The sequence below is a fragment of the Sebastes fasciatus genome, chromosome 22 (genome assembly GCF_043250625.1).
Source record: "Sebastes fasciatus isolate fSebFas1 chromosome 22, fSebFas1.pri, whole genome shotgun sequence".
NCBI lineage: Eukaryota > Metazoa > Chordata > Actinopteri > Perciformes > Sebastidae > Sebastes > Sebastes fasciatus.
The window spans coordinates 6,483,801-6,511,649 of NC_133816.1; the positions used below are offsets into that span (position 1 = coordinate 6,483,801).

The following is a 27,849-nucleotide window of genomic DNA, read 5'->3' on the forward strand; positions in this document are numbered from 1 at the left end:
GCCATTTGTTGCTTGCTGTACCATCCCATGAAGCTTTTTGTATGATGTGTTGTCTTGAATAGTCACTCGCTCCGTATCCAGTGGAGGAGGGGAGGGGTTGGTGGGGACTTGTTCCCATGGTGACCACCAGTTACATAATAACAGTGGGTACCTACTGTAGCTGGAGCATTAGAGAATGAGAGATAAGGGCACAGAGGGAGATGACAAATAATATATATAATTATTGCCCTACCAATTCAGATTTAAAAAATGCTGCGCTAGTACAGTATGACGAATCATAAAGCACAACACATATAAAATATTTAATTTTGTGGTATAGTTTTCTTCATGCCAGGCATTGCGGTATGCCAATGAACTTGCTACTTTGAACATCCAGCCGCATGCTTTCCTGCCCCGCTGGGTGCTGCAAACTCAACCTGACTTCCTTTATTTGTCTCTTTTATCAAGTTAAGACTTATATAAGGAGGTAAATTAAATTTAGCAAGGTCAATTAAAGCATAGTGACTGGATTATAAAGTGAGTGCACCCTATTAGGCCTTGCTCCTATATCACATGATGGCATTTAAAACAAATAGTATCTGATTAGCCCATAGGCCCTGAGGGGGCCGTGTTCCCACGCTAGCTATATGTCACTGAATATATTTATTGTTAGCTGTGCACTGCAATCCTGGAGCGCTGATGAAGGCAGCTGCGGCTGAAACAACTTTTATTTTTTATGTTAAAACGTTGTCAGTGGTTTCCAAGAGTGTTTTCAAGCCTTAGGCGCTGTTCATTTCGTGTTTATTTGCAAGGTTGCGAGATTGCAACAGATTATTGGTCTTTGTATAGACAAATTAGTCAGATGTTAAAGTTGTATTGACCTTTATTTTGCCGCAGATGAAGCACATTGGTGGTTTCCAACCTTTTTTGTTAGGCGAATCCCCGCAGCAGATGAATCAAGTACTACCCCTTCATCGACACTACCAATCATTTTCCAAAGTGTGACTATTTGAATTAATTTTAAACTGGATGTTAATATTTTTTCATACAAATTAACTAATGTGTAGGTTGGTTTGGTTATGTTTGCATTCATGCTACAGTAGATACTACCACTTGGATTTGCAGAAGCTGGACATTTAAACTATTTCCCCCATCACTTTTAACTATTCCATCCATTTCTCCATAATTTGTAGCTACAGTAACTGGTTCAACTTCTCTGCTGGCGTGCTCATTTTTTTCTAATCTAATTTTTTAAAAAGGTTCGCACACTCTTAATCAAGTGCAGAAGAAACCCCTGGGGTACAAGCACTCCTGGTTTGATATCAGTGATATCGATCCTCCTGCTACTGTAACTGGCAGGAAGATAGATAGCTAGATGGAGGGCAAAGCGAGCAGTAGTGGCAGCGCTCTAAATTTAGCCACCCCTGCGCTTGTGAACTAAATACCAATGACAACAGTCAAGCTGACACCCACCCACCCACCGACTCATTCAGTCACTCAGTCAGGCTGCAGGCCCAGTGCCGGGCAGCGCGAGCACCCACACGGGTCGTACTACCCAGTCTGACCCTCTCGCCTCTCACCTTTCTGACTTCCTACCCTGAGGAGACAGGCACAAGTTGAGACTCCGCCCTGAGGAGTCCTTCAGGACAGGTAAGCCATCACTCGGGCCTCTCCACAGGTGTGCTGTCCAGTTCTAACGTGACACTTCCTCTTTGTATCAAGCATGATTTTCACTACCCCTTGCTCCCTCTTGATTTTCCTGTCAATCACACAGCTTGCCTCATGTTACTGTCCCAGTTTCCCTTTTTATAAATGTGTTTTTGATAAATGCATCTCCTTTTGTCTTATTGGTTGGTGTTTTTATGTGGGGAATATTCTGATTTAACAGCAGCAAGTATGCATAAATCCCAAAACATGTTTTTGATTGAGACATTTTTTTAAAATGTATACAACTGATATAATTTGGAAGTTGATTTTATTGAAGCTAAAAGTAAATTTGCCTTATATCTACTGAGCCAAAACCAGTGATTTCTAAATGATGAAGTGATTTGCATGGTGAATATTTCGGCTAATATTTGGCTATGAAAAGCTCCTTTGTTCCATTAAGAAACTTTGTGAAAAGCATGTGTTGTGTTCACTGACACCTCGGCGTAATCTTTCCGCTGTGCTAGTTTATCAACTGTCTCACTGTTTGCTGTGACAGCACCACGTTCTCTATCTGTGTCCTTTCAGCCCACTTGGGTAATTTCAAACATATTGATTCCCGGACCCCCTGACACAGCTGGTTGCCATGTCTGAAGAGCATGTGCTTGGCGTTTAGCAGCCCAAGGTTATTTAAAGGGATGTGCTAACTTTGCCCTTTTCACTGCCCCAATAAATTCTGTCTGCTTCGGTGGGTCTTTGTGCGTGGTGTGGATGCTCGATGTCGGCCGATCGATGGCCAACATGCAGCCGTTTTGTCTTCCTTTGTGTGTCTCGTTGTACGTTTGAACATGTTGTACTGATGTGCTTTGTCTCCTGTGACTTTTCGCCTCACCCCCGACTCCTCCAGGGTGCAGCCATGTCACAGTTCTCCACCATGACGACCGGGGAGAGGAAAATGCAGGCGGCAGCAATCTGCAGGGAGGTTCAAGGCCAGGAAGGTAGCTGTATCATTTCCTCGTCACTTCCTTGTTTTCTAATTCCTCTGACCTCTCGGTTTCTCTCTCTTTCTCTTGTTGCATCATCTCACCTTCTCTCCTTCTCCCCACATCCTGCTCCTTCCAGACCCCGACATTCTTTTTAACACATAGACACGGATTTAACACCACAACTTACAGTGCACATTTAATTCTCAGACATTAACTTCACTGTAAATGCCGGCTCACCCTGGCAGACACAGACATGCACTGGACACTGCCAGAAGGTATGAGCCCACCATTGGCCAGTGCAGCAGTTGCCAACCCTCCCTTCTACGACCCTGACTATAAATAAGCAAATGAATACTTTTATGGGCCAAAGTAACTAATCCCTTTGTCGTTGTCCTTTTGAACACGCTATTTTCAGGGCGAGGACAACTGTGTGACTGGGTCTGAGGGCTACTGACAGCTGAAAGATATTCTGGCAAATTATGCGCCTCGTACTTGGATATAGGCCTGTGACATCTCCATGATCTGCATGCAGTAGCGAGCACGTGGCGCTAACCACAAAACAAGCCCTAGACATGAGTGGATTACGAGGGAAGATAATTGCTCATTCATCATATTGGCAGGAGTACCAAGTCAGCAATCCATGTAGAGAGCGCTTTTTTTTGCAGCAATCCTGTGTGAATATAATTTGTGTTCAATGAGGTTTGATAGGTGGGACTATAGGAAATAGGAGAAGAGATTTGTCTTGTCAGAAATCAGATCGATTTGCAAGTATATATTGTATAGACAAGGTCTTTTGTTTGTCTCCTTGTGTCCAGACGTAGAGATGGATCTTGGGAAGAAAATGAAGATGCCTAAGGACATCATGCTGGAGGAGCTGTCTCTCGCCTCAAACCGGGGCTCCCGTCTCTTCAAAATAGGCCAGAGACGCTCAGAAAAATACACGTTTGAGAGCATCCAGAATCAAAACAACCAGCAGCTTAATGTAAGCGGAAACCGTGATGCAATAATCACGTAAATGAATATCTACAATACATGCACAGGGGGGGGGGGAATCATCTTACCAAGTCAATTCTGTTTAAATTACAGGAGTAGTTAGGTTTTTGGGGGGAAATACACAGAATCTTTTTCTTGCCAAGAGTTAGATGAAAAGATCAATACCACTCACAGTAGGAGGAGATGGTTAATTAGCCTAGCTTAGCATAAAGACTGGGAGCAGGGGGGAATAGCTAGCATGGCTCTGTTAATTCTCAGCAAGAAAGCGAATAATTGTATTTTCATAAATGTCAGGTCTTTAAAAATACACATAAATGTACAATGTATGTGGATTATTAGAACACTGTTAAAACACACTTTGATGAAGCGGTTATTGCAACACAGTCACACCGCCAGAGCGTGTTTTCGTCTAGCACAGTCATCCATTTTCCCCACAACCCTATCCCTCCATCGCTCGAAAAACATTCGCACAATACCTTACATCCTGACAAAGTATATGTGGAAAAGATTAAGCACTTGAAGTGTTTGACTCGTGCTACACAGATATGGAGTGGCACCGAATAGTAGTTATGAAAGTCTTCCAGCCGGTCATAAGTGGCTTTATTAATGTCCTTTTGTGTATGGATGGGCAGTGTGCCAAGTCAGCATTTTCTTTTCCCAGCAGTGCTTATCTTGAGCGTGACCTGGTCACACATAAAGCAATTTATGTACCAAAGCTCTCAGTAAAATTGAATGAAGATAAACTAACTTAGTTTCTCTTTGTTACATCTAATTAATTAGCAGCACTAGTTACATCCTCTTTCATTTGGTTGTGTGGTGGCCTTGTGTACTTACTGCCCTCATGAAGTCCACAGATATAATAATTATTGTGCTCCAGGGAAGTTTTTAGCCTCATCTTTTGAAGTGAGAAGAACGCGCATATCTCTGGTTTGTTTATCGCTCGGGGCGACGGAGGGATTTTGTTTCAAGTTGTCAACATTTCCTGAGGAAGTCCTGGAGTAAATCATCATAAATATCTTTCGGAGGGATGAAAGCTGGGCTGCAGAGTACATTTTGTCCCAGCCCACAAAGCAATGTTTCTTGTTGAGGAACAGTGGACACACAGACAGTTTCTCTGCCTCTTGTTGGTGTTGGAAAACATGCAAAAACGAGGTTTGGTCCACATGAAAAATAGCAGCATTGAAAAGTGGGGAATTAGGTTTCAATAAGAATCAGCAAAGCTACTATGCCACTGATTTACTGTGCATGCAAATCACTTTATGTTAATTCATTCATTTAAATATGTCAGAAAAGTTTAAAATATAGATGATTATTTTTGCTTGCTGTCAAAAAATATTCTAATGTGCCATGAGATAGGAATTTGCTGATAAAAAAATCTCACCATAAGGTCCATTTAATAGCTGTTCTGGAGCTTTCAATCAAACAACAAATCAGTAAATGCATGATTAATAAAACTCCATCTGCTAAGGAGAGGCTCAAAAGCTGCAGAAAAGCTAAAGATTATTTCGTCAACTACTGATAGTGAAATTTCAATCTGAACAGATACAAAACTTTTCTTTAAAGCTCATCTCAACTCTTGGATCTTTCTTTTAGAGCACAACACTTTCTCAAACTGAGAATGGGAGCGCCATGGACGGCCACAGCGGCGAGAACAACGTGGATGCCGACCAATCGTCTGTTGTGCCATCTGATGCACCAGATACAAGCATGGTGCCAAATGCAGAAAGCATCGCCCCGGGTAGGTCATACTGAAAGTTAGGAATAATACATTTCAAGGACCCAAAACCATTGCAGTGATATACAGTAGCTAGGTTGGATCGACAAACCAGTTGACCTCTGTTCCACTCAGTGACCTTACTTAGTCTCTATTTCTGCAGAACAATACAAAAGGAAATGCTTACTATTTATTACATCCTCACTGACAAAGCCCATTCCTGGATTTTGTCACTGTCATATCCTGTGAACTTTTGGCTTCATTAACATGTTTGGTATAACTTTGTCATACTGAACCTTTTTTTTAAATACAGTGAGAGATGGTGCTGCTCCTGGTGGATAGACTGTGTGGATGTGCTCTCCACAAAGCACTGGATGTGCCATGTTTTGATAAGGATTCAACTGTTTTCCATTGTTTGTGCGCACGCAGGCTTTGATCGTGTAGAAAAACATTTTCTTCTCGCCTGGAATCTGCTGGCCGCAGGCGGAATATGATTACACATTTTTTATTCGGTCTCCTTTCTTTCTCTGTCTTTCCATCTTCGTCCCACTCCTGTTTCATATTTACTCCTCCACATTCCCATGTTTCTCTCCACCTTCTTTTTTTTTTTTTTTTACCCTTCCTTGATACAATCAGCTTTGACCATCTCTTTAAAAAATTGTTGAGTTTACCCACGGGAAGTGTTTCCTGTTTGCCTCTCGTGCCACTGATACCATCAGGTTTACGCTCACATCCTCCCTCAATTCTGCCCAGTTGACACAAAACCGATACTGATTTAGGGACGAGTACGTCTGCACAGGGGTGGGGAGTTATTTCTAGAGCTCAGGACCAGACCCCAACCTTCAGTGTCTGAATGAAGTCACTCCAGCTGTAGCCGAAAGCAGGCCAGAGTGCATTAGGTATCAAATGGTAGGAACTCTTAAAATAGCACACTCATCCACCCAGGGGTGCATGTTCCATGGCCCTGTACTGCATAATGTCTTAACAAGGCTAAAGTGACACTTTAGATACTAATAGAGCTTTCATGAGACAAGAATAGGCAGATACGCACATTTGAATTTGTCAAAACAAAGCATAGAAAAATATCAAATGTGTCTTTAGTTATAGGACCATTTTTTGGTTTAGAAAACTAGAAATAAAAAACATTTCTGTACAAAAAGCCAGCCTGCTGTCCTTTCAGGGCTTTTCAGGATCCTCTTTCATCTCCTCATAGAGTTCACAGAGCCGGGTGTGTGACAGTCCTTTCCCACAAAAATATCAACTCAGCCAAATGGCCAACCACAAGAACAATATTCCATGGCCTCAGAAAATCTTGTAACACAATGTTTTGTAATAGATTCCCCCCCAAAAATCTGTAAACCTCCCCACGGGTCTGTTTGGTCTCTCCTGCTTCCTCCGCAGGGCAAAACATAAACTCAGGAAGGGGGATTGTTCATTGTGAGATGTTAGGACGTGACACGACGCCCCGCGTTATGTAATGCCTGAGCTTGCAAGCCCCCCTGAGTGAAGCGCTTGGGTTTGAAGGATAGTGCTTTGGATAGGCCTCTCCCATCAACACACATAGACTACGCGGGGAGGCATACATGCACACAAACGCACACACACACACACACACACACACACACACACACACACACACACACACACAGAATTACAGGGAAGCTGCCCCTTGATTTGTTTTGCTGTGAACTTTAACAAAGAATAAAGGGCTAAAGCAAAACCAGTGGGAGGTATTGAAATGTTGCACACTCACTGATATTAATAAGTTATATATTAATAACAAAATATGTATTGATATATAGTGTATATATACTGTGTATATATAATAATTTTTGTTTTTTCCTGACTCATCTTCTCATCTCAACCTCAAAAGGTTGCTTAAATTTCACGTAATACTTGAAAAAAAAGCAACTCCAAATGGCAGCAAGAAGTACATTTTTAACGTCACTACCAAGAAATCATATGATGAGACATCAGCAGACTGCAGGCACTCCTATTCAAATTTACTCATGACCAGCTGACCGGTCTGTAATCGTTTTTATAGGAAAAGAAATCAAAGGGAATGATATTCCCCTTTTGGACAGCATGTTTCTTTGTTGCTTTGTTGCTAAGAAATAAAAAACTTTGAAATTGGCTCATAAGTTTCACTTCATTACTAACCATGTGTGGGGAAATACCCAAACCTGACTCCAGAATTGAGTAAAATTGCCCTATTTTCAATCACTGTCTGTGTTGTGAACCCACCCAGGGTACGGAGGTCCTTTGAAAGACATCCCTCCAGAGAAGTTCAACAGTACAGCTGTACCAAAGTCCTACCGCTCACCCTGGGAGCAGGCCATCATCAGTGACCCGGCCTTGGCTGACATTCTCAACACCCACATGTCCGAGCCGGAGCCCCGACCAGACCTACCGGGGTACAAAAGTTTCAACAGGTAAAACGACCTTACAGGTGGACAGCAAGTCATAAATAAAATAAAATTGTCTACAAAATGGTGGTGCAGTGGTTAGCACTGGCGCCTCACAGCTAGAGGGTTGCAGGTTCAAATCTGGCTTGGGGCCCTTCTGTGTGGAGTTTGCATGTTCTCCCCGTGTTAGCGTGGGTTTTCTCCGGGTACTCCGGTTTCCTCCCACAGTCCAAAGACATGCAGGTTAGGTTAATTGTTGACTCTAAATTGCCCGTAGGTGTGAGTGTGAGCGTGAATGGTTGTCTGTCTCTATGTGTCAGCCCTGTGATGGACTGGCGACCTGTCCAGGGTGTACCCCGCCTTCGCCCAATGTCGGCTGGGATCGGCTCCAGCCCCCCCGCGACCCCTAACGGGATAAGCGGTTGCAGATGGATGGATGGATGGATGGATGTCTACAAAATGAACCTTTTAAAGACGCAGACACATGTAAACTGATTTGTTATTCAAAGTGAGCCTATGCAGGGTTCAACATTAACCATGGCCCGATGGCTCATGGCCACAAAAAGTTTCCCTGTGGCCAGCAAATATCTGCTGTAGGTGGCCCCCTATTGCCACCAAATTCCGGCGAAAACCTGCCGCATGGAACCTCCATGAATGGCTGCATAAATCACGCTTAAGGCTGTGGCAGCAAAACCCCCGAGTGTATTGAATTGAGCAAGGGTGAGTTTTATTGCTCATAAATTCAACTTTTCATTCATAAAATTGTGATATTTTAGCATTATATTACAATTGCTGAGTGAGCAAAACAAGTACTGTCCTTCATCTAACAACAATCTACCAAAGTGTGCTTTTCACTCTTCGAATATGTCCTCCGGTCAAAGTCTTTGCTTGGCTTTAATTAGTTACATCGCTTCAAATGTCACTGCAGCCCCTCTCATTAGCACATGACGACTGCTGTTAAAACACTGTCACTCCGTCACCTCCAGGGTGGCAACCCCGTTCCGTGGCTTCAGCCAGGCACCCAGACCTGCTCCCATCATGCCCTTCCAGGTGGAACCTCTCCCCGACTACCCTGAGCTCCAAGAGGACGCGGCGGGAGATCGACCCTCCTTCAACAGATCTGCTCTGGGGTGGGTGTCGACGGGCGATCCGGTCTCCCTCCCTGCTGTTACCTTTGAGCCTGTGCTCATCCCTGAGTCAGAGGACCTTTGAACCCCTAATGAGGTCACACAGAGATGCTGTCTGCTGGTGGGCAGGGTAACGTGTTCGGTCAGAACAGAGTCAGGGTGAGAGGAAGCTCAAGTTACCATGCATGCAGCATCCCTTGGTTTTCCAGGGATGTTTACTATTGCACTGCTCTCAAAAATGAATGGATCACCCTGTACAGTAGGCAGACGCTACTGGAATAAATGGAATTTATTGTATATTAATGTGCATAAGAGTATTTTATCTTGCTCAATAAAATGGTGTAGAATGCAACAAGTTGAACATCATTTTTTTTATTTTTCATGCTTGAATTTCATTTTCTGTTGTCAAAATGATACACACTTTTGCGTTGCTTCTGTTTTATGACGTAAATGTGTAACATATTCCACAACATGCCCCCAGGTAATAATTTCACAGTGCGTCGGTCTGAGCTACACTGAAGGATCACTTGAGTGAATGATGCTGCGCCCGTGTGCGTTATAGTCGTATGCAAACCCATCACTTCTCGCGTCGTGCGAGAGACCAAAGATACATGTGAGCCACTGTAACACGCCTCAAGGTTACACTGGCTGACAAATCAAATCTGCTTCACTGACGTGAGCGGCTTGACGGATGTGTCTCTCACCTTTTGGCTATGCCCAGTCGGAGGAGTGGGATTGATGGGAGGGCTGCTTGATGAGCTGTGCCCGCTTTCTTATCTGCCTGTCTGTTTATTACTACAGCACTTAGGAATTTATCGCAGACATAACAGGCTTAAGCAAACAGACTTGACTGATTAAAAGTTAGCAGCAGGTTTTACAAGAGCTGTGTACAGTGAATTACAGCGTGTGTATTCAGCTAAAAGAAGAGCATAGCCTTGTCCTGAATTTCAAGTTTTTTTAGTACTTATGCTCTATTAATTGTATGTACTTGTGCGAGAAATATAACAGCAATTTATAATACTAATGTGTCTCTTTACTGTCTTGAACACCTTTGCACATTTACGACTGATATTTGAATAGCTGAAGAAAACCTGAGGCAGTGGAGAAGGTCAAATATTTCACAGCCCTTTTCCACCTCTTTTACTTTTCCGTTTACATTATCTTCCTGTGTAATCACTTGAGTCCAAGGTTAAAGCCAGAAAAGAGAATATATCCACACGCTTCACCTATGACCACCTCTTTAAAAGTGCTTTGAACTTTTAGAGTGTTACATTGCTTCTTGTATCTGTAGGTTTAGTGTAAAATGTACAATCACAAGAACACAATGATGGACAGTCTGGAGGTCGTTTAGGATGAGCCGTAAATCAGTAGGGGTCAGATCTCACTGTAGGTGTAGCTGTCAATCACTGTAGCAGTGTGTTGTGTGTTAGATAACATGGCGTAGTGACACATGACTGAGCTTTGACGTCAGATAAGAAAGCTATGGGCCTGATTTGCATTCCATGTGATGGACGACGTAGGGAAACAGTGTGTTCCTGTAATGAATTGGGCTTGTTGTTCTCAGTCAGTATGCTGATATCAGTGTACTAGCAGTATACCTGTAAGCGTACTACTTCAACATTCCACACTTTTTAATTTCTAAAAGTATACTTTTAAGCATACTTTTAAGTGTAAGAATAGCAAACTTTGAGTACACTAGTTTACATCTAAGTTTTATTTTTTACTGCAACTATACTATGAAGTGAACTATACTACAAGTGAACTTATATACTTTTAGTTTACTAGTTCTATACTTGTAGGCATGCAACTCTATATTTAATGAAAGTACACTTCAAAGTATTCTCTCAGTAAACTACTAGTATAAGTTTTCTTTAACTTCTAGTACTTATCCAATGATTTATGCATTACATAAAGACTCTTGCTCCTTTTGATTTTTGACTTGATGTTTTGTGATGAGATTAAAAAATTAAAATTAGTGTTTCTCGTATGCCTCCAGGGTGAATGGAGAATGCAAAAACTGAGAAAATACTTGATGAATTGAAGTAAATTCATGTCAAAGCACATGTTTACAAACTCTCACACACTCTAATAGGCTACTCTATCGAAAATTAAGCATAAGCCAAATATACTTGTCAGTATAAGCTGAGTATACATAGACTTTTCTCTATACTTGTCAGTATAAGACAAGTATACTTAGACTTTTGTGTATACTTGTCAGTATAAAACAAGTATACTTAGACTTTTGTGTATACTTGTCAGTATAAGCCAAGTATACTTAGACTTTTATGTACACTGGTCAGTATAAGACAAGTATACTTAGACTTTTGTGTATACTTGTCAGTATAAGACAAGTATACTTAGACTTTTGTGTATACTTATGTTAAGTATAATTATGTTAAGTATATCTCTGATAAGTACATAAAGCGTAAACTGAAAACATACTCTCTTATTTTAAGTTTGAAAGAAGTATACTAATAGCACACTTGAATAAACTTTTTGGTAAGGGTAGGTTTGACCAATCTGATGAAGGGATGTGTTTAAAAAGTTATTGACATCTTCTCTTTATTTTGAATTAGTAAATGTCTGTCAGATTTCCCATGTGACTCTAAGTCCAGCATCAGCATTCCTCGCCTCTGTCGGAGATCCTTTGGTATGTGCAGCTCCCGGTGCCTCTCCCTTTTTCAGTCCTACTGAATTCCTCCTGCCGGCCTCTTCAGGAGAACGGTGTGTGCAGCAGCAGCGCACCAACCAACCAGCATCCGACAGCGCCACTATAGCTCTGCCAAGTACCACAGTAAATATTGAGCAGTGTTTATCAAGGACGGGCATGAACTCTCTTTGAACTTTGATTGTAGCCATTATCAAAATGCAGCAACGGAAATATTATTGGCAGGGGCTGTGAGCGTACGCTGAGGGTTGGGGAGCCAGACGATTCGATTATGAGCTGCGACCAGTTTCCCGGGCGTGTTGGCTTTGGCATGAGATGGCACGGCAGGGACTGGATACGGCATTATAATAGGGTGGCCCAGTTGTTGGAGTGACTGTCCCACACAGAAAGGTTGAAGTTATTTGCAAGCTTGTAGCGTCGTTGAGCAAGAGACTAAACCTGTCGTGCTTAGTCGTCTTAAATCGCTGTGGATAAGAGCATCAAAGCTCAGATGCAGGGCAATCCTTTTGAGAAAGTGCTTTCAGAGAAACAGCACACAATACCTGATAGGAATCTAAGACTGGAGTGACCACTTGTTATGCAACAAGAAACCCGATAAGATCGGAACATGTTTTTGTGTTCAACAGGTGCAAGAAGTGAAAGAGACAAAGTCAAGTTTGATTTAATTCCATCATTCATCTGATGTGTTGTATACTCTTTGACCCAGCTCAGTCTATAACCGAGCAGCTGGCCTTCAGCATCTTTATCAGCAGTTAACAATGGACTCTGCTGCTGTTGCATTCACTGTCATGTGTTAAAGCTAAAGTCCCTCGGGTTTTCCATCTGCACACACAGCACCGAGCACTGAGCGTGCAGCATGCTGCTGCTGCTGCTGACACAGACAACTGCTAAAAGGTTGTTGTGCCACATGACCAGCCAATATCCCAGGAGCTTTTCTTTTGAGTATGCACGGGGTCGGGTGAGAAAACAAAAGTGTTGTGAAGTATAAACCGCAAGGGCACCGAGCAGTAGAGGGAGACATATGGTTCTCTCAAAGGTTTTAGCATACAGACACACTTTATGTGGAGTTTATGCACAAATCTTCCACCAGACATGTTGGAAATCTGGGATTAACCTTGTAATATTGTGTTAAAGTGACCTCCCGACATGAAAATCCAAAAATGGCTGAAAAGCACAGCTAATGGTGCAGTGTCAACATTTTAGTTCCTGTCTTACTCATCTGATGGCACAGTGGATTTGCACCACAGCCTGATGGATGTGCGCAGCAGGTGGTCATACTCGCAGTAAGGTGCAAAGCCCAATGGGATATCTAAAAATATGAGTGAAAATAAAGCATCCCAGGGGTCAGTAGGGCGGTGCCGGGTTGCCGGTGAGGTGAGGTGAAGGATGACGGGGGCACACATTCCACTCCTGAAATGACGCAATGGGTCGAACTATGTTTCGCTCTGAGAAAATGTTCAATCCATCAAGGTGTCAGCGGGGCGTGAGATGGGGGATGGCTGCGTATGTGCACGTTTATCCATCAACGATGAGTGTGCTTGTTTGTCCGTGTAAATTTGTCGGGAGTATTTAGTTGAATGCCAGAATGAATCTCTGACCTCTTGGTGCAAATAAACACCTCTGAGTGCAGAGAGGTTAAAGGTGCTATAGATAAAATTCAGCCACTAGATGTCGTATTCTCCCTCCCCCGTTCCATTGCATTTACTTCACCTCAAGTCGTTGCCAGGCAGTTACCGTCAATCTCAGCCATTTATCCGTTGTTTTCCACACTAACTGGCGACCCGGAGATACCACCTGATACAAAGGTTGTTTTACTATTGGCTCACAAGCCTTGTTAGAAGTGGTCAGATATCTTCCACAGAGATAAACAGAACATTTATTTTGGACCTGCCAACATTTTTTAAATGATTAATTCACAATCATTATACTTTTTTCAGGAAAAGCTATACTTTTATTCGGCACCTTTCTAAAAGCTCTGTGGATGTATTATTTTTTTTAAAGATATTCGTCTACATAAAAATGTCATCAATAAGACCTTTAATTACACAAAAATCCAGCCCTGTAGAAACCACTTTACGGAAGGATGCACACAGCTAGGGTTGCAATTAACCTGTTTGGACAAATGCACATTCAAGACCGTGTTCCTGTTTACTTGCAAAAAGCCCTCGAGACCAATTAGAGCTGAGTTCTCCCACAGCAATCCAGTTGCTGACTTTTACCTCAGGAGGCTCATCTATATTCCTGACTAGTCAATATTTGTTAAACTCTTCTCTTTGGTTAATAGTCTGTGAAGAATTATTAACTTACTGCTAACACAACTATAAGTAAACAAACTGGAGACCTGGAGACAAGTAAAATGCTCCTCTCTCATCTGATACAGCTAGAAAGGAGCAGAAAATTGCTTTAAATGTCCTTAATGTGGAGATAGAGGGGCTCATTTTTTGATGATGTTGCCAGGGAGAGAATAATTAATGGGCCTTATCTTGGTCAATGACGGGTATTACTTTCCCTAACAGACAGCGCTGAGGCGATGGCATGCTTTTGCGGTGCGCTGCAGCTACCACGGATACGGCAAACACAGCAGTGAAATATATCACAGTCACCCCTTTGGCTGCACTCCAGAATTAATGTAACGTGGTCAATTGCCAAAAAAATGATGCTTATGTCATCCACTTTTCTGCAGTAAAACAATGAGCACAGTCCTGCTCGGGGGATAGAGAGAAATAACTACAAATGAATAAAAAGTAGAATAAAGAGTCTTTCATCATGAATCTTGAATGGACAAAATCTCTCACCGGCTCCTATGGTGTATTATGAAATGCACCCATGCTGGGACATCATGCTGTGTTTGTGGTAATGCTAAGTCATCATGATAGAACACAAATTCCATTCCAGTGAATAATATATAATGTGGACAAGATGTACTAGAAGAAAATGTATTGTATCTTATCAGTGATTCTGTGAACTGTGTTTTTTTACAGGCCCTTATTTTGAAATCTGACTTCACTGAAATCCAGATTTCATAACCAAGAAGTATACTGAAAAGTGGTTGTACAAAAAGTTCTCACCAAGAACTGTTACTGAATTGTTCTTGAGAAACGTGAGGAGCAGTTTCGTCTCGAAAAAACTAATCATTACCGGATTTTAATCCCGAGTTAAATATAGCAGTAGTTGAGCTTCAGAGGCGTCGCCTCCCCGTGGCCCCCATTGTGGCGTTGGAGCATGTCTAATCTCTTACGTAACAACAGGGCATTCACTACTGTGTGGTTCCTCATTAGTAGTAATTCGATAGCAACACAACGAATTGTGTTCACAGAAAACATTGCAAGCTTTGCTTTGTTCAGTCACTTCACTTTGTGCAGTTTTAGCAGAAAGTGACAAAAGAGCATTTTCATTTAAAGTTGAGTAACCCTTCACCGTTTGAACTCGCACACAAATGTATTCTTGACAAATATCCCTTATTTGTTTGTGCTTATGTGCATGGACATCTTGTGTCCTCATATTACTTTTCATTAGTACAAGCTGTTCCATCTGAATTATTTGCATTTCCCATGATACCATCCAGGTTTGCGCGCCCGTACACAAGCATGCACACAAACTAGGGCATTTATTATTACCCAGACTGAGACAGGAGCAGATTAAGTTTACATTTTAATTAGATACTTAAATTTTGCAGTTGCAGATGAGACCAGCAGCACATGAAGCTGTAGCTTTATTCATTAAAATATATGTTTTTTCTTACGCTACATGCCCACTGTCTTCTGTTCTGATTCTTGCTTTGTGATTAAACAGATTCATTTCTAATATACCTGTATTTTCAACTTGTGTGGCTCATTTTGGTTTAAAAAGGACCACCTTGAATGCACATACTTTTAAAAAAAGTTGTACGGTTTTGGATTTGTTGCCCCACTTTCCCTTTGAGTACAGTAAGTATGGATTGAAAAGCCAGACAACAGTGCTAAAAATATCCCACTTCAACTGGCACAGCACATTTAGGGTGAAATGGAATTTAGCTGCCCAGTGACCCAATCAAGATCTTCAATGAATCTATCGAATATAGACAACAAAAGGCATTGACAACCAGGCTGTGTAGCAAGAGGGAGAGAAAAAAAGCTAAATAAAACACATTAAAAGTAAACTTAATTCCTCAAAGTTGATATGTTGTTGTTGGTGCTGGTGAAATTATGAAAAAGTGCAGCACACACAGGCAAAGAGAGGTCACAGGTTTATCCACTGTGTTCAGCAGATCTCATGCTGTTCATTGGGGCTTTCTCAAGGTGAGAAGTCAGGGCAATGGCACCAGCTCTCAGCGGGACGTTTACTGTGTGTGCACTGTCTCCTTGCAGCGCTGGTAAAGTTAATTAATCTGAAATTAAAATGCCCTTCACAATAGCATCAAATGTATGTAGGGATCAGTGGTTTGCTGGGCTGTTAGATTTGAGTTTAAGATCTCACATTCAGGAAGTTATACAGATAATTTAAATACTTCATAAAGTAGCGAACACTCAGGACAAGTATCAGAGGCAAAAATGAATAAATCATATCCAAAAACCAATGAGCCACTATTCTGCAGAAGTCATTCAAAGTGCATGTCAGCCAGTGCGATGATGTGTCAGTGCAATGATACAGTCATTTTTACACTCTTGGCTCAGAGTAATGCAGCAATGCTGACAGAGTTCAAATTGTCAGATTCAGCAGCTGGATTGCGAGCTGTCCACCGAGGTCGGAAAAAGAAAAGTTTACAATTGTGGAACTTGTTAAAGACCTGATCTGTTTGAGCCGTCTGATCCATAATTTATAAGGGAGTATAAGATATTCAGTGGCAGCACTTCAAAGCAGGGAGGGCCTACAGCCAGGATGGGGATGTCCAGCTTCATAATGTGCATCTTCTCTATGTCAACTCAGAGCACCACACTGATAACAAAATACTTTTTGTGTTAATACAGTCTTTAAAAAAATTACCCGTAAAAAATGCCTAAAGGTTGGCTGGGTTATTTTATTACAGCATGGGGTTACAAGGTAAATTAAATACTTTTACGCCAAGATCATTAAAGCTCACATCAATCAAACTGATTATTACCACACTCTTGAACTTTTTTATATTTTAAGAGGAAGCATTATATGTCCCTCGAGGAAATGTGCGGGGTGGGAAATGGCATTGTCTCCTCAATGGGCCCTTTCAAGTACTTCCTGGGGAAAGGCTGGACCACGCTGATATATTGTGACCCCTCACCGCACACTCCATCACTGCGTACCGTTTCCTCAGCCTTAATGAGTGACAGCGCTGATTCTTTTGAAAGAAGAGAATTATTCCTTTATTACAAAACTTGCTGGACATATGACCTGCCTAACATAATTGGCACACTTGATTTTACAACTGACTTTTGGTCTATAAAGTTATGGACTTTATGGGGTTCATAGCATTTTACAATCGGAAATACTTTAATACTTTATTGATCCCCGGGGAGAAATCGGGATGCATTAGAAATAAAGGAGTATGAAACATTTAAATGATGTACATGATACTACAATATATAACACAATATATGCAGAGAAATATAAATAATAAAAATAAGATATTAGAAATATAAGAACTATGTACAAATATATGCATTAAACACATACAATATAAAACCACAGTGTAAATAAGTAAATACAAAATGCTGAGAAGTGGCATCTATGAATGCAATAGTAGGAATATGAATTTAAATAATAATATTTGTTGACATGTAGAGTATAAATGCAGTATTGGTGAGTATTGCACAGTTGAATTATTGTACAATTTATTGTACAATAATTGCAAAAATGACACTCAGACTTCTGAGTTTGAGAGTTACAAAGAAAAAGGCAGATGAGAAAGTAGACTAAATCTGGAAGAGTGCTGATTACAAATAACATACAGATTCCTCCTCCATAGAAATCAAACAAAAAACTAAATATCTAAAAACATGCATGCTTGCATGTGCAACCAGTGATGTTGGATTCCCATATTTAAAAAAAAGTAGGCTATATTTTTCATTTATAATCAGGATAACCCAGAGTCATTGCACAAATTAAATATTTTAGGAAAAAAATTAATGGAACATAAAAAATTAATTTGGGGATTAATTATATACCCCATATAATATGCCCTCTTGTGGAGGCAATCCAAACTACTTATTTTAATTAATATAATCTTTCCAAATAAAAAATGTGGTCAGCTTGCTGGGGGGCCTTGAGCCATGAAACATGATAGGGTTATTACACTCTTGCTTCAAACATGGGGAGAAAAGCTTTAATTGCACATCTCTCTCATTACTTTCTTTATATAACAGGATCAGGCAGATGGTGTTTGGGTAACAAGAGAGCCTTACATCACTTTCCTCTTGCTCTCAGTTGTTCATGATCATCAGTGTTATTATAATCGTTGGGGTGTAACCATGCAGGTGAATGTTTAACACCCCTAAAAAAGCTTAATCATTGGCCACCACACTGCTGCAATGCATACTTCAGTTGCAAATATTATGCATGCAGATATTCTGTTGGTAGTTGATGCCTTTGGATGCAGTCAACAAAATCAGAATTCACAAAATGCATTTTAAGTAAGGTTGCAAAAAGATAAACTACTTTTATTTATGTGCAGTTTTTGCAGTTGGAGAGTTGTAAACTAACACTACGCATTGTTGTGGTGCTCGCTGCAAAACCCCCTGCACCATAAAGCAACATTAACGAGCCTGACAGCAGAAGAGTTGGCGCTCTGCAAATGTTGAGAGTGTGTGTGTGTGTGTGTGTGTGTGTGTGTGTGAATGTGTGTGTGTGCGCTGTAGCTGTGGCAGTGGTTGTACAGTAGCATGGCAGACTGCAGTAAATACACTGTTGAAGAGGCGGGGTTTGACATCTCAGCTCTGAAAACATCTCTAATCCAGTATTTCAGGTGCCGAAGTCGACCCGAGCGGACCATTTGCTCACTCACTACCACCGCGCATCAGCCAAAACTGCAGCAGAGACGCACGACTCTGAGGAATATATATATTTATATTTATATATGTGTCGCAAGTGGACGGAGACTGTGACTGTGTCCGAAGTGGAATTTATGAGAGAAAAGAAATTCTAAAAAAAGCAAGAGAGTGTGAAGTTTCAGCTGCGTGAAGACTTTTTTTCTGGTTGGGGTTTTTAGTTTCCAGCGTTTGTCTCTGCGCCTTGAAGTAACCAGCGACTCTCTCCACTCAGTCAGTCCCTCCCACCGAAACTCAACCAACATACTTCAACTCTTCTTCTCCTCCTCACACCGGAGGATATATTACTACCACACTACGTGTCATACTTCTCTCTGAGGTGAGTTTGTCGGAGTTAGACATTTTATAGTTCTTCAAACTTTACTAGTTTAAATGTTTTGGCAGCTGTACGTGCGGGGGCGGAAATGCAGTTTTTTACCTGGAGCTCAGGTAAGTCCAGGTCAAAGCCTATAGAAAGGAGGCTGGGTCACGGGTCTTGGAGTATGGGGAAAAACGCATGCGCAGTGTAATTGAAGCTGCGCTCGTGCTTTGCGATTGGCTCAATTTTACTGCGCATGTGTTATACACCTTAAGATACGACGCGTCACCCAGCCTCCTTTCTATATGCCTTGGGTAAGTCCAGGTAATGCTAGGCCTAGTATTAGCTTCTTCTTCTTGTCGGTCATGTAGCTTTTAGTAAGTACGGTTGTCAAGTTACAACATGTGGTGTGTAAATGTGTAAAACAGCAGAAGACTTTTTTGTAATTTTGATAGTTCATTTGTTAACTTATTGTTTGAGGTTTTCTTCCTGAAAGTCGTGCGTATAGTTGTTGTTGACAGGCAGCTATGTGTGTCGAGGTTATCATGACATATTTAAAATATGGAGTGAAAAAGAGGCTAAAGTGACTTCTCAGTTTGTGTTTCAGCACATTAATTCCTTAGTCTGTTCAAATAGGTGTTTACTGGTGCATAAATATGCTTTTCAGGTAATTTAATAACGTGAAAATGACAGCTTTCCTCTATTTTGATGGTGTCACGTCAGGATAAACAAGCCCAGTGTATAAGCTAACTCCTCCTGCCCAGCCAACATGGTTATGTGTGCCCCACATGGGTTATGGTGGGGGTAACCTGGGTACCAAGTGGGTATGGGCCTAAAATGGGCATCTTATCTGGGGCCCACTTGGATCAACTCAGTTGGACCCGTGTGGGTCCTAGTTGGGTCACTATTGGGAAATTAGTGCATGGGGCCAACATAGAAACTGTCGACAAACCCACTTACAACCCATATTTCAGCCCATGGAGTCCGCATGTAGAACCCACATAGAACTTAAAGCTGGGACCAAGATGGGTCTTGGGTATGTTGCCCAGTTGGGGCCCACATAACACCCATTGTAATCCTGCATGGAATCCATGTGGGGAATTGACATTGGGTCATTATGGAACCCATGGACAATCCCATATAGGGTCCATTTTTCAGCCCATTTACTACCCACATGGGCCCCACATACAAATGTTGGCTGGGTGGTATGTTTTGGTGTGAACTGGTTTCATATTGCGTAATTTTTTTTGCACACCCTTTTTTTTATTAGGACATAACAAGTTCATAGGAGCTTATTCACAACTTTGCAAAACCCTATCCCTCGTTAATTCATTGTAGTGATCAGACCCCCTGAGCAGCAATCCCCACAAGCACAGTGGTGATGAAGCAGTGAGCTCATCATCATCATCATCAGCCCTGTAGACATCATTGCACACTCACCCTTTATGTTGATGGTTGTGGAACATTTCCTTTAGGACCGAGATGGTGAACTAAACATGGAGGCATGCTGAAGAACCAGTTCTTGCCTCTTTGTGTTCAAGCATGTCGAGCGAGAGTACTTGGAGTACTTATTAGGTGTTGTTTGCTAAATTTATCACGTGTGGATATCCTTTTTTGAGAAAGGTTGTGGCAGATACACACTTGACTCAGGGGTTTGTAACTTAACATTTAGTTTTAAACTGAACTAGTTTACTTATATATATATATATATATATGAGGGCTGTCAATCGAATACAATATTTAACCGTGATTAATCGCATGATTGTCCATGATCATGATGAACTGCAAATTAATCACACTTTTTTTTTATCTGTTCACAATGTACCTTAAGGGGAGATTTGTCAAGTATTTAATACTCTTATCAACATGGGAGTGGGCAAATAGGATTTCTTCATGCAAATGTATGTTTATATTTATTATTGGAAATCAATAGACAACACAAAACAATGACATATATTGTCCAGAAACCCTCACAGGTACTGCATTTAGCATAAAAAAATATGCTCAAATCATAACATGGAAAACTCAAGCCCAACAACAGCTGTCAGTGTGTTGACTTGACTATGACTTGCCCCAAACTACATGTGATTATCATAAAGTGGTCTTGTCTGTATAGGGGAGACTCGTGGGTACCCATAGAACCCATTTCAATTCACATATCAGGGACCCCTGATATGGCCATGTCGTCTTTTCCTCGCCAAAATGTAGCACAAGTTTGGAGAGTTATTTTAAGTTGAAGATGAAAAAAGGGAAAAGAGTTCACACTTGATATTTATTGGCAAGCATTAAGGAAGCAATTATAAGAGTGGAGAGGAGGATGTTATATTTCAATCAGATCCTCTGCAGTATGGGATCCTGGCTGGAACATGTGCTTTTTGTTCTCCCTTTTCCCCTGTAAGGAATAATGGGTGACTCAGCGTGGTGTGGGTGACCTGTTCAGTTTCACAGGGTTGAACGCGGTGACCGTGTGCTGGAAAGCGGCAAGCCTTTGAGCAGGAAGCCCACACAGGAAACGACCGCTGCATTGTTGCCTGAAGGCTTGAACCATGTCTGCAGTCCGTAGGGAATGTTACAGTCAAGTTTCACTGTTTTTAGGGTTTTGGCACGCAGCAGGGTCATGTTTTATTGCTTCTTCTTGGACATGCAGTGGCTACTTGTGCTAAGGCTTTGTGTGTTTGCCCAGTCCCGGCTCTTAATTAAAATAAACAGACTGACAGAAGAATTGCATTAAATCACAGGATTAAAGAGCATTGTGTCGACAGTGGAGAGGAAATGTGGAGAAAAATGTTTATGTCCTGATATCAGATACTTAGTTAACCACGTTAAAAAAACGCAGATAAAGTGAAAGTCTGAGTGGGAGACTGTCATCTGTAAGACATCTCTATAAAAATATGACTTTGTTCCTGCATTCACCATATGAGTCAGACTTTCAAGAAGTTTGCATGACTACATCTGAAATAGAGAGCTTTTTATTTTTTACCTACCTGAGACATGGAAAACGGCCACATGTTAATTGTCACTGTGTACCAGTGAATGTTTTTAAATTAAGTGAGGGATAACTCAACACTTAAGTAAAATTTAGACAGGTTCATCTGGCAATAGGAGCAGTGCAGCCTTTGAAACTGCAATTTATAACCCAAATAAAACACAATCTGTTACCTTGCTCAGCATTTTTTATTCCATTCATTTGGATCCTTTTTGCTTTTTCCCGGACTTCGGCAAAACACCACCCAGGTAGTTTTCAGATGTAGCTAATGGCTCACAAATCATCTGTTAAAGAAATGGTTGCTCATAGAATTTGTTTTTACATAAAAGTTTGTGTGCTTGTGTTTCTTCGTTACTCTTAGCAACAGTCTAGTTTAATTTTAAATACCGTGTAATTATGTTGTCAGCCAGCAGTTCAAGTTCATGTGTGGTTTACATTAGCCTAAGTGTAGATATGAAAAGGTGGGAAAAGATGTTTTTTTCCCCATTTCTTTATTTTGTTTTCAAAGTATGACTCACATAGCTCTGAAGTTATTTGTCTGAAGGTAAAATTTAATTATTTACAAGTTTATTGTTTAATATAAAATATTAGAATGCATAAAAAAACACAAATTCGATTTTAATAAAAATAGAGGGAAAAAGGTGTACAATACTGCACTACCCACGGGAGTCGAAGTTGCTGTTGAACGTAATCTCCAGTAAGGAAAGTCATTCATCAACAGTGAGTGAGTCAGGGTTGAGGAGTAACACGGGGGAAAGCTCTCAGTTGTCATGCAGGTGGATGATGCACTAGTTTGACAGAAAGATATATTGATCTGCATTGAGTAAAAGGTACCTTGATTTCTCATAGTATCTCAGAAGTTGTAGAGAGGCTGAAAGTTGTACTTGGCTGTGGGGCACGTTGTGTTCTGTCAAGGAAAAGGAGGATTAAAAATTAATTTAAAGGCTATGTATGACGCATGAGAAATTGGGTACGTTTGTGGCGATGTAGAAAGAATTGTCGCCTTTCATTATGTGTATCAGGAAGTGAACCTGTCAGCTAAATTGTTCCAACAAAGGCCTCTTTATACACATTGATTGCTGCTTCTCTCATTGTGCTGTTCCCACCATGCGTTTCCATTTTCACATCTTATAGACATTGAATTAGTGTGACTCAATTTACCACAGATTGATTTTTCAGCGGCTCTTCGCATTACCATATGAATGAGATCAATTGAATCATTCTTAATGAGGCTATCCATCAACCGATCACTAATAGATGAATTATAGCAACCGACTCCCCGTGCCTTCACACCAAACATGCCTTACTGCCTTAATGCCTTAATCTTACTGACTCCCTATGGCTTGTCAAAGGTGCTGATGCACAACACGCTACTTTGGCTGATTGCTCCAAGGTGCTAGCCTTTGCATTGTCCCCATGAAAAGGAAAAAGTCAATCCTGGACTTTGCCTGACGAGTCTGAGCAAGCCTTTGTTTATAGAGGAAGACTGGATTTCCTGTACTGGTGCTGCTGGGAGAAAAAGTGAAACGACTTCTTTTGTTTGGGTTCTACTCTGATCTGTACAACATTTTTGGCAAGACTCCCATAATGCAGGGCGAGTTATGTTGTTTTGGTTTTTTTACCTGTAAATAAGCCCAGTTACAATTATATCCATCAATGTCTCAGTTGTCTTGGTGGCTTTTAAGTCAAGTTGGAAATGAGGGCACACAAGCATATTGGGCAATGAAATGAAATGCTCCTAACATAATTAGGAGTCATTAAATTATTAAGTGTAATTATGTAGTTATTATTAGGTAACATTCATATCAATAAGATTTTCATTTTACTCAGTGTGTGTTGTGTTGCTTGGTTGTACAATGTTAAAGATACAGGGTCTGTCTCATGAAGTAGAATTAGTCTTTTAGCCAGCTAACTTTTGGGAATTAATCCCAGCATTTAGCTTTATACATTGACTGCATAAACATAGTCTCTGTGACGTCACCCATAGGTTTCTGAGGAGCTGTTATGAAGCTCAAAGTAGGTGGCTCCAGCCGTCGCCGTCTTTCTCTGATGTCTCGTGTGAAGGTACAGTAATTGTTCTATAGACTAAATAATAGATTATAAAAGTATTCCCACTGTGCTATGGTTATCTGGTTAATTTAGTAAAAGGATAAATATCTACAAAACGAAAATTAGTTTTGGTATTTGATGTTTGTCCTATTGTGGTGCTTTTTATGTTTAAATGGTTTGCTTCGATCTTGTATCATTTACCTCACTGAATATTACTCTGACTCATGACCTAATTTCCCCACTGGGATCAATGTTTTCATCTTATCTCATATCAATTACACTGCTCTTGATCTGTCAGTCGGTGTTGCATGTGATTGAACCCCGCTTCTTTCATGTGCTCGAGCTCATAACCGAATTGAAAACACCATTTGTTATGAATCACCAATGTTAGCTTTATTAACGTCAGATAGGAGACCAGTGTTGAACAAAGTACTGACTATCATATGAACATGAGCTCATTTTGGTTGCCCGTGGATGTGAATCCAGAGGGTTATATGAAAAAAAAAATTGGACAAACTTGTGAGGATCGACCCGAAGTAAGGAAATCAGCTTGAACAAAATGGTTTCATTCACCACTAGGACTGGAAACGGAAGGGTGTCAACAGCCGTCTTGGCTTACATTAGGTAATGACGTAAACTTGGCATCGAGACAATATTGTGGCTAGCCAGCTGAGTCATTTTCTCCACCTAGTTTTATAAACAAGGAGGCTGATATATCACTTAGCTGCATTCACTTGAAGTCAATTATGAGGGATCTGTTTTAAATTTGAGAATAGGTCTTTTATTAAAAAAAAATCATAAAACAGCAGCATATGAAATACAGTAAAAATGTTCATATCAGTATAGCCATTCTTCACTTTTTCATCTGTATCCCTGCTCACTGGTTAGTTAGGTACAGCATGTGCCACTTTAACCTCTCTGGATTGTAACTCGGCCAGTCCATGTCTAAAAATGTGGTCCTGTCCTGCAGTGCAAACACTACATGGTGCCAGTCACATGATGTTGTCAGATGAAAGGTGTCATGCTTAATCTGATAAGCCTGGAATGTTTTTTAAATTTCATGTGGCTGGAAATTGATGTGGCAGAAATGAGTTCTCCTCAGCAATGGCCTCATCATATCACAAAAGAAAGTGAAATGACAGTGAAGGTAATGTTTGTTATTGTTAGGGCAAACATATTTAAATGAAATGTAGTATTATATTCAAGAGCTGAAAAATGATACTCTTTGCCCTTTAGTATCAGAGCATAATCTTTGAAAATAATGTCATTGAATTGTAGTCAGCAAGTGCCAATTCTGCTCGGACTAAAAGATAGTTTAACATAAGTGAGGTTGGCAGTTTTCAAGTGGACCACCGTAATGTAATAAAATGTCTAGGGCCAGAAAGGCAGAGCCGGATTTACTCTCACTGTTGTCAGCAGTGTCTCAATACAAAACATGCATTGGCTTCATTTTCCATGCCATCAAATGGACGTTAAATAATGTGGACATATGAATGTGTGGGATTGTCTTTGCTTGCTGGCAAATTGATATGGAAGTGATTCTATATGGTCATGTTGTATGTTTGTAAAGTTTTGGAAAAATGTTTTGTTATAGTTGTTGAAATTCTCATTACATCTCGACAGCAATCAATAAATCAAATGCTCTGACACAAAAAAAGAAAAAAAATCTGGTATCTCTGGTTGTCGCAGGACTGTAATAAACACGTCCAATCATTTCATTTGACCCGAATGTAATGATTGGACAGGCTACCTGCCTGTCTACCTACCTGTCTACCTACCTGCCTCCCTGCGCGCACTTTGCCCGTGCACTCACATATTGCGCGTCACCACATTGCAAGTCTTCCACAAGCTGCTAGCTTCACAGCTGCATGTACTAACAATAGCCATGTTTGCCGTTCACGTTCATTATGATATGTATATGTGAAGCTAAGTTCACACTACACGACTTTCAAAGTCGTCAGATCCCAGTACTGTTCATTGGGAGTCTTTGGTCGTTGTGTTTTTTTCACACTACACTGACCGGCAACAGGGGATCTTTCACCGGGATGAATCCCGCGAGAAATACACGGCAAATGGCGTGATATATGCAAGACACATTGCTGATGTTGTTGTTGGCACGTGTTTCAAAATAGCCTGTTTCCACGGTTTCTACACTTTTTTTATTTTTTTTAATTTATTCCTCTAGGTGCAACAACAACTTTGCTCCGTGTTGCAAATACAACACATGCAGTAAGTTCCTATTGTTACAGGCGACTCCTCCTCCCCCAGGTTTCCCATCAATCCCTGTCTTGCGCTCTCATTGGCTGAAGCTAGTGGCTGGAGTCCCCGACAGGTCCAGATATTTAGCATGCTAGATATCTGGAATGTGTCTGCGAGGCATCAGCGATTGTCAGCGAGCCTCTTTGCAAGCGTCTTTGAGCAGTTCACACATGAGGCTTCAGCGCCGATGTGCAAGCGCCGATTTGCCTCTCACCTGGGGCTTTTGTCAGGGAGCGGAAAATCGGGGCTAAAGTCGTGTAATGTGAACTACGCTAGGTTTAGGAACTTTTGGAGCTAGTGCTGCTAGCTACTTTCATTGGAAAAGAGTTGGTAACACTGGGCTCGGTTTTTTGGTTGGATAATTTTTTTAAATCTAGTGTACTCTTGCTTGTTTCTCAAGATCACCAACCCTGCCTTTAACTGTGAGAATTGTTGAATTGTGATTTCCTGGAGACATAGAGCTGTTAAAGTGATAGTAACACCCCTGCAATAATAACAATAAAGGATAATATTTTTGTTAAAATATAAAAAATAAGTTAAAGAAATATATTTTTTTCCATTTCTTTTATATGCACTTTTTAAAATAGATTTTTCATACACAAATGACAATTATGTTAAAGTGCTTGTGAGCGACAGTGACAACACCTAGAAACTACTCTTTCCATTTCATCACACGCTGACTCATTGGATGTGCCTTGAGATGGCTTATGAGGAAACATACATATGGTACCAACATGTCAGGGCATGATGTGATGTCATTGGTTAAGGTGCAGCATATAGTGGAGTGTACAGTTTTCCTCTCGCCTCTCCAGCCATGGAACTAATCCAGAAACAGCAGCTCTTAAGCAACTGTGAGCTTAAGTGATTACTTTGGACTGCTGATTGCTGTGGAGTCCAGTCGCAAAGTACAGAGGCAAAGATGTTGTGTTGAATCATGTGAAGACGGCTGTTAATACTAGACTTCAGGTTGCACCATTGACCTGCTGCGAGGTAACATTGTTTCAACATCATCATCCATTGAGGATTCCTGAAATGCCAGGGTGGAAATGTTGTCCAACTGGCTTTGGCTGAAACTTTTTGTGGTTCTGGAGGCCGTCACAAGAGGGGAGTTTCATTGTTTGTGCTAAGTAGGGCAGTATTTTTTTGTCTTCACATTGAATAACAAGATGTTTGAGGTTTATTCTTTGAGGTTATTTTTTAGGTGTTGGGGATTAAAGGAGGCTGAATCACCATGTTTCACACAAGGAAATATTGCTCATTGTTGCTTCTTTGTACTCTTTTGGTGCTGAAAGAACATCAACTTTGCCGCAACTTCAGTTTTCCATAAAGACACAGAACAAGCTTTGTATTATTTAGAATGACACAAAAGAATATCCTATAAAAATCACAATAAACATATTAAAAGTTACAGGCCATGACTATAAAGTATGTAACTCTTGGGGCATTCACTATTGCACTAACCGAGACACAGCTTCCACTGCCTCACTCAGCACAAACATATTCATCCATCAAACCTCTCATAGTAGTCCGTGTTCAGTGCTGCTTTCATAGGTGCACAGTGCACATTCACTGCAGGTTTTGTTGGCCTTTCTCACTTGTGTTGTTGAAGCTGCACGGACTGCAAGTTTCATAAATTGAACTGCATCTTCAGTGGTTCGTTATAATGTCCTCCACTGCTCATCTCGTGTTAGAAATAGGTCAGGCCAGTGCTCTTTTGTAGTGGAGTTGAGAAAAGAATGACAATGC

General features: G+C 40.9%; 2 protein-coding genes across 5 annotated transcripts in view; both read left to right on the forward strand.

The window, feature by feature from the left end:
• The first annotated feature begins 82 nt into the window (after positions 1-82).
• On the forward strand, positions 83-9,200 carry myoz2a (myozenin 2a). 4 transcript variants are annotated; one of them, XM_074622831.1, is made up of 7 exons: positions 83-1,629; positions 2,212-2,308; positions 2,531-2,621; positions 3,425-3,591; positions 5,196-5,340; positions 7,565-7,748; positions 8,708-9,200. In XM_074622831.1, exons 3-7 carry the CDS (start codon positions 2,540-2,542, stop codon positions 8,931-8,933), a joined length of 804 nt encoding a protein of 267 aa, XP_074478932.1. In that variant the 5' UTR covers positions 83-1,629; positions 2,212-2,308; positions 2,531-2,539; the 3' UTR covers positions 8,934-9,200. The 4 variants fall into 4 exon arrangements, with proteins under 4 accessions (XP_074478932.1, XP_074478930.1, XP_074478931.1 ...); XM_074622829.1 differs by lacking the exon at positions 2,212-2,308; XM_074622830.1 differs by lacking the exon at positions 83-1,629 and having other exon boundaries at positions 1,647-2,308.
• Positions 9,201-18,455: 9,255 nt separating this feature from the next.
• usp53a (ubiquitin specific peptidase 53a) overlaps positions 18,456-27,849 on the forward strand; it is a 38,130-nt gene continuing 28,736 nt past the window's right edge. Inside the window, exon 1 of the mRNA XM_074624680.1 lies at positions 18,456-18,830. The gene's annotated coding sequence lies outside the window, so the exon portion shown is untranslated. The remainder of the gene's footprint in view (positions 18,831-27,849) is intronic.

Excerpts from the sequence above, each read along its gene's own strand:
- myoz2a (XM_074622828.1), top strand. The coding sequence starts at position 2,402 with ATGTCGGCCGATCGATGGCCAACATGCAGCCGTTTTGTCTTCCTTTGT. Across the intron at positions 2,622-3,424 it reads GGAGGTTCAAGGCCAGGAAG|ACGTAGAGATGGATCTTGGG; the intron begins GTAGCTGTATCA and ends CCTTGTGTCCAG. Across the intron at positions 3,592-5,195 it reads AAAACAACCAGCAGCTTAAT|AGCACAACACTTTCTCAAAC; the intron begins GTAAGCGGAAAC and ends TCTTTCTTTTAG.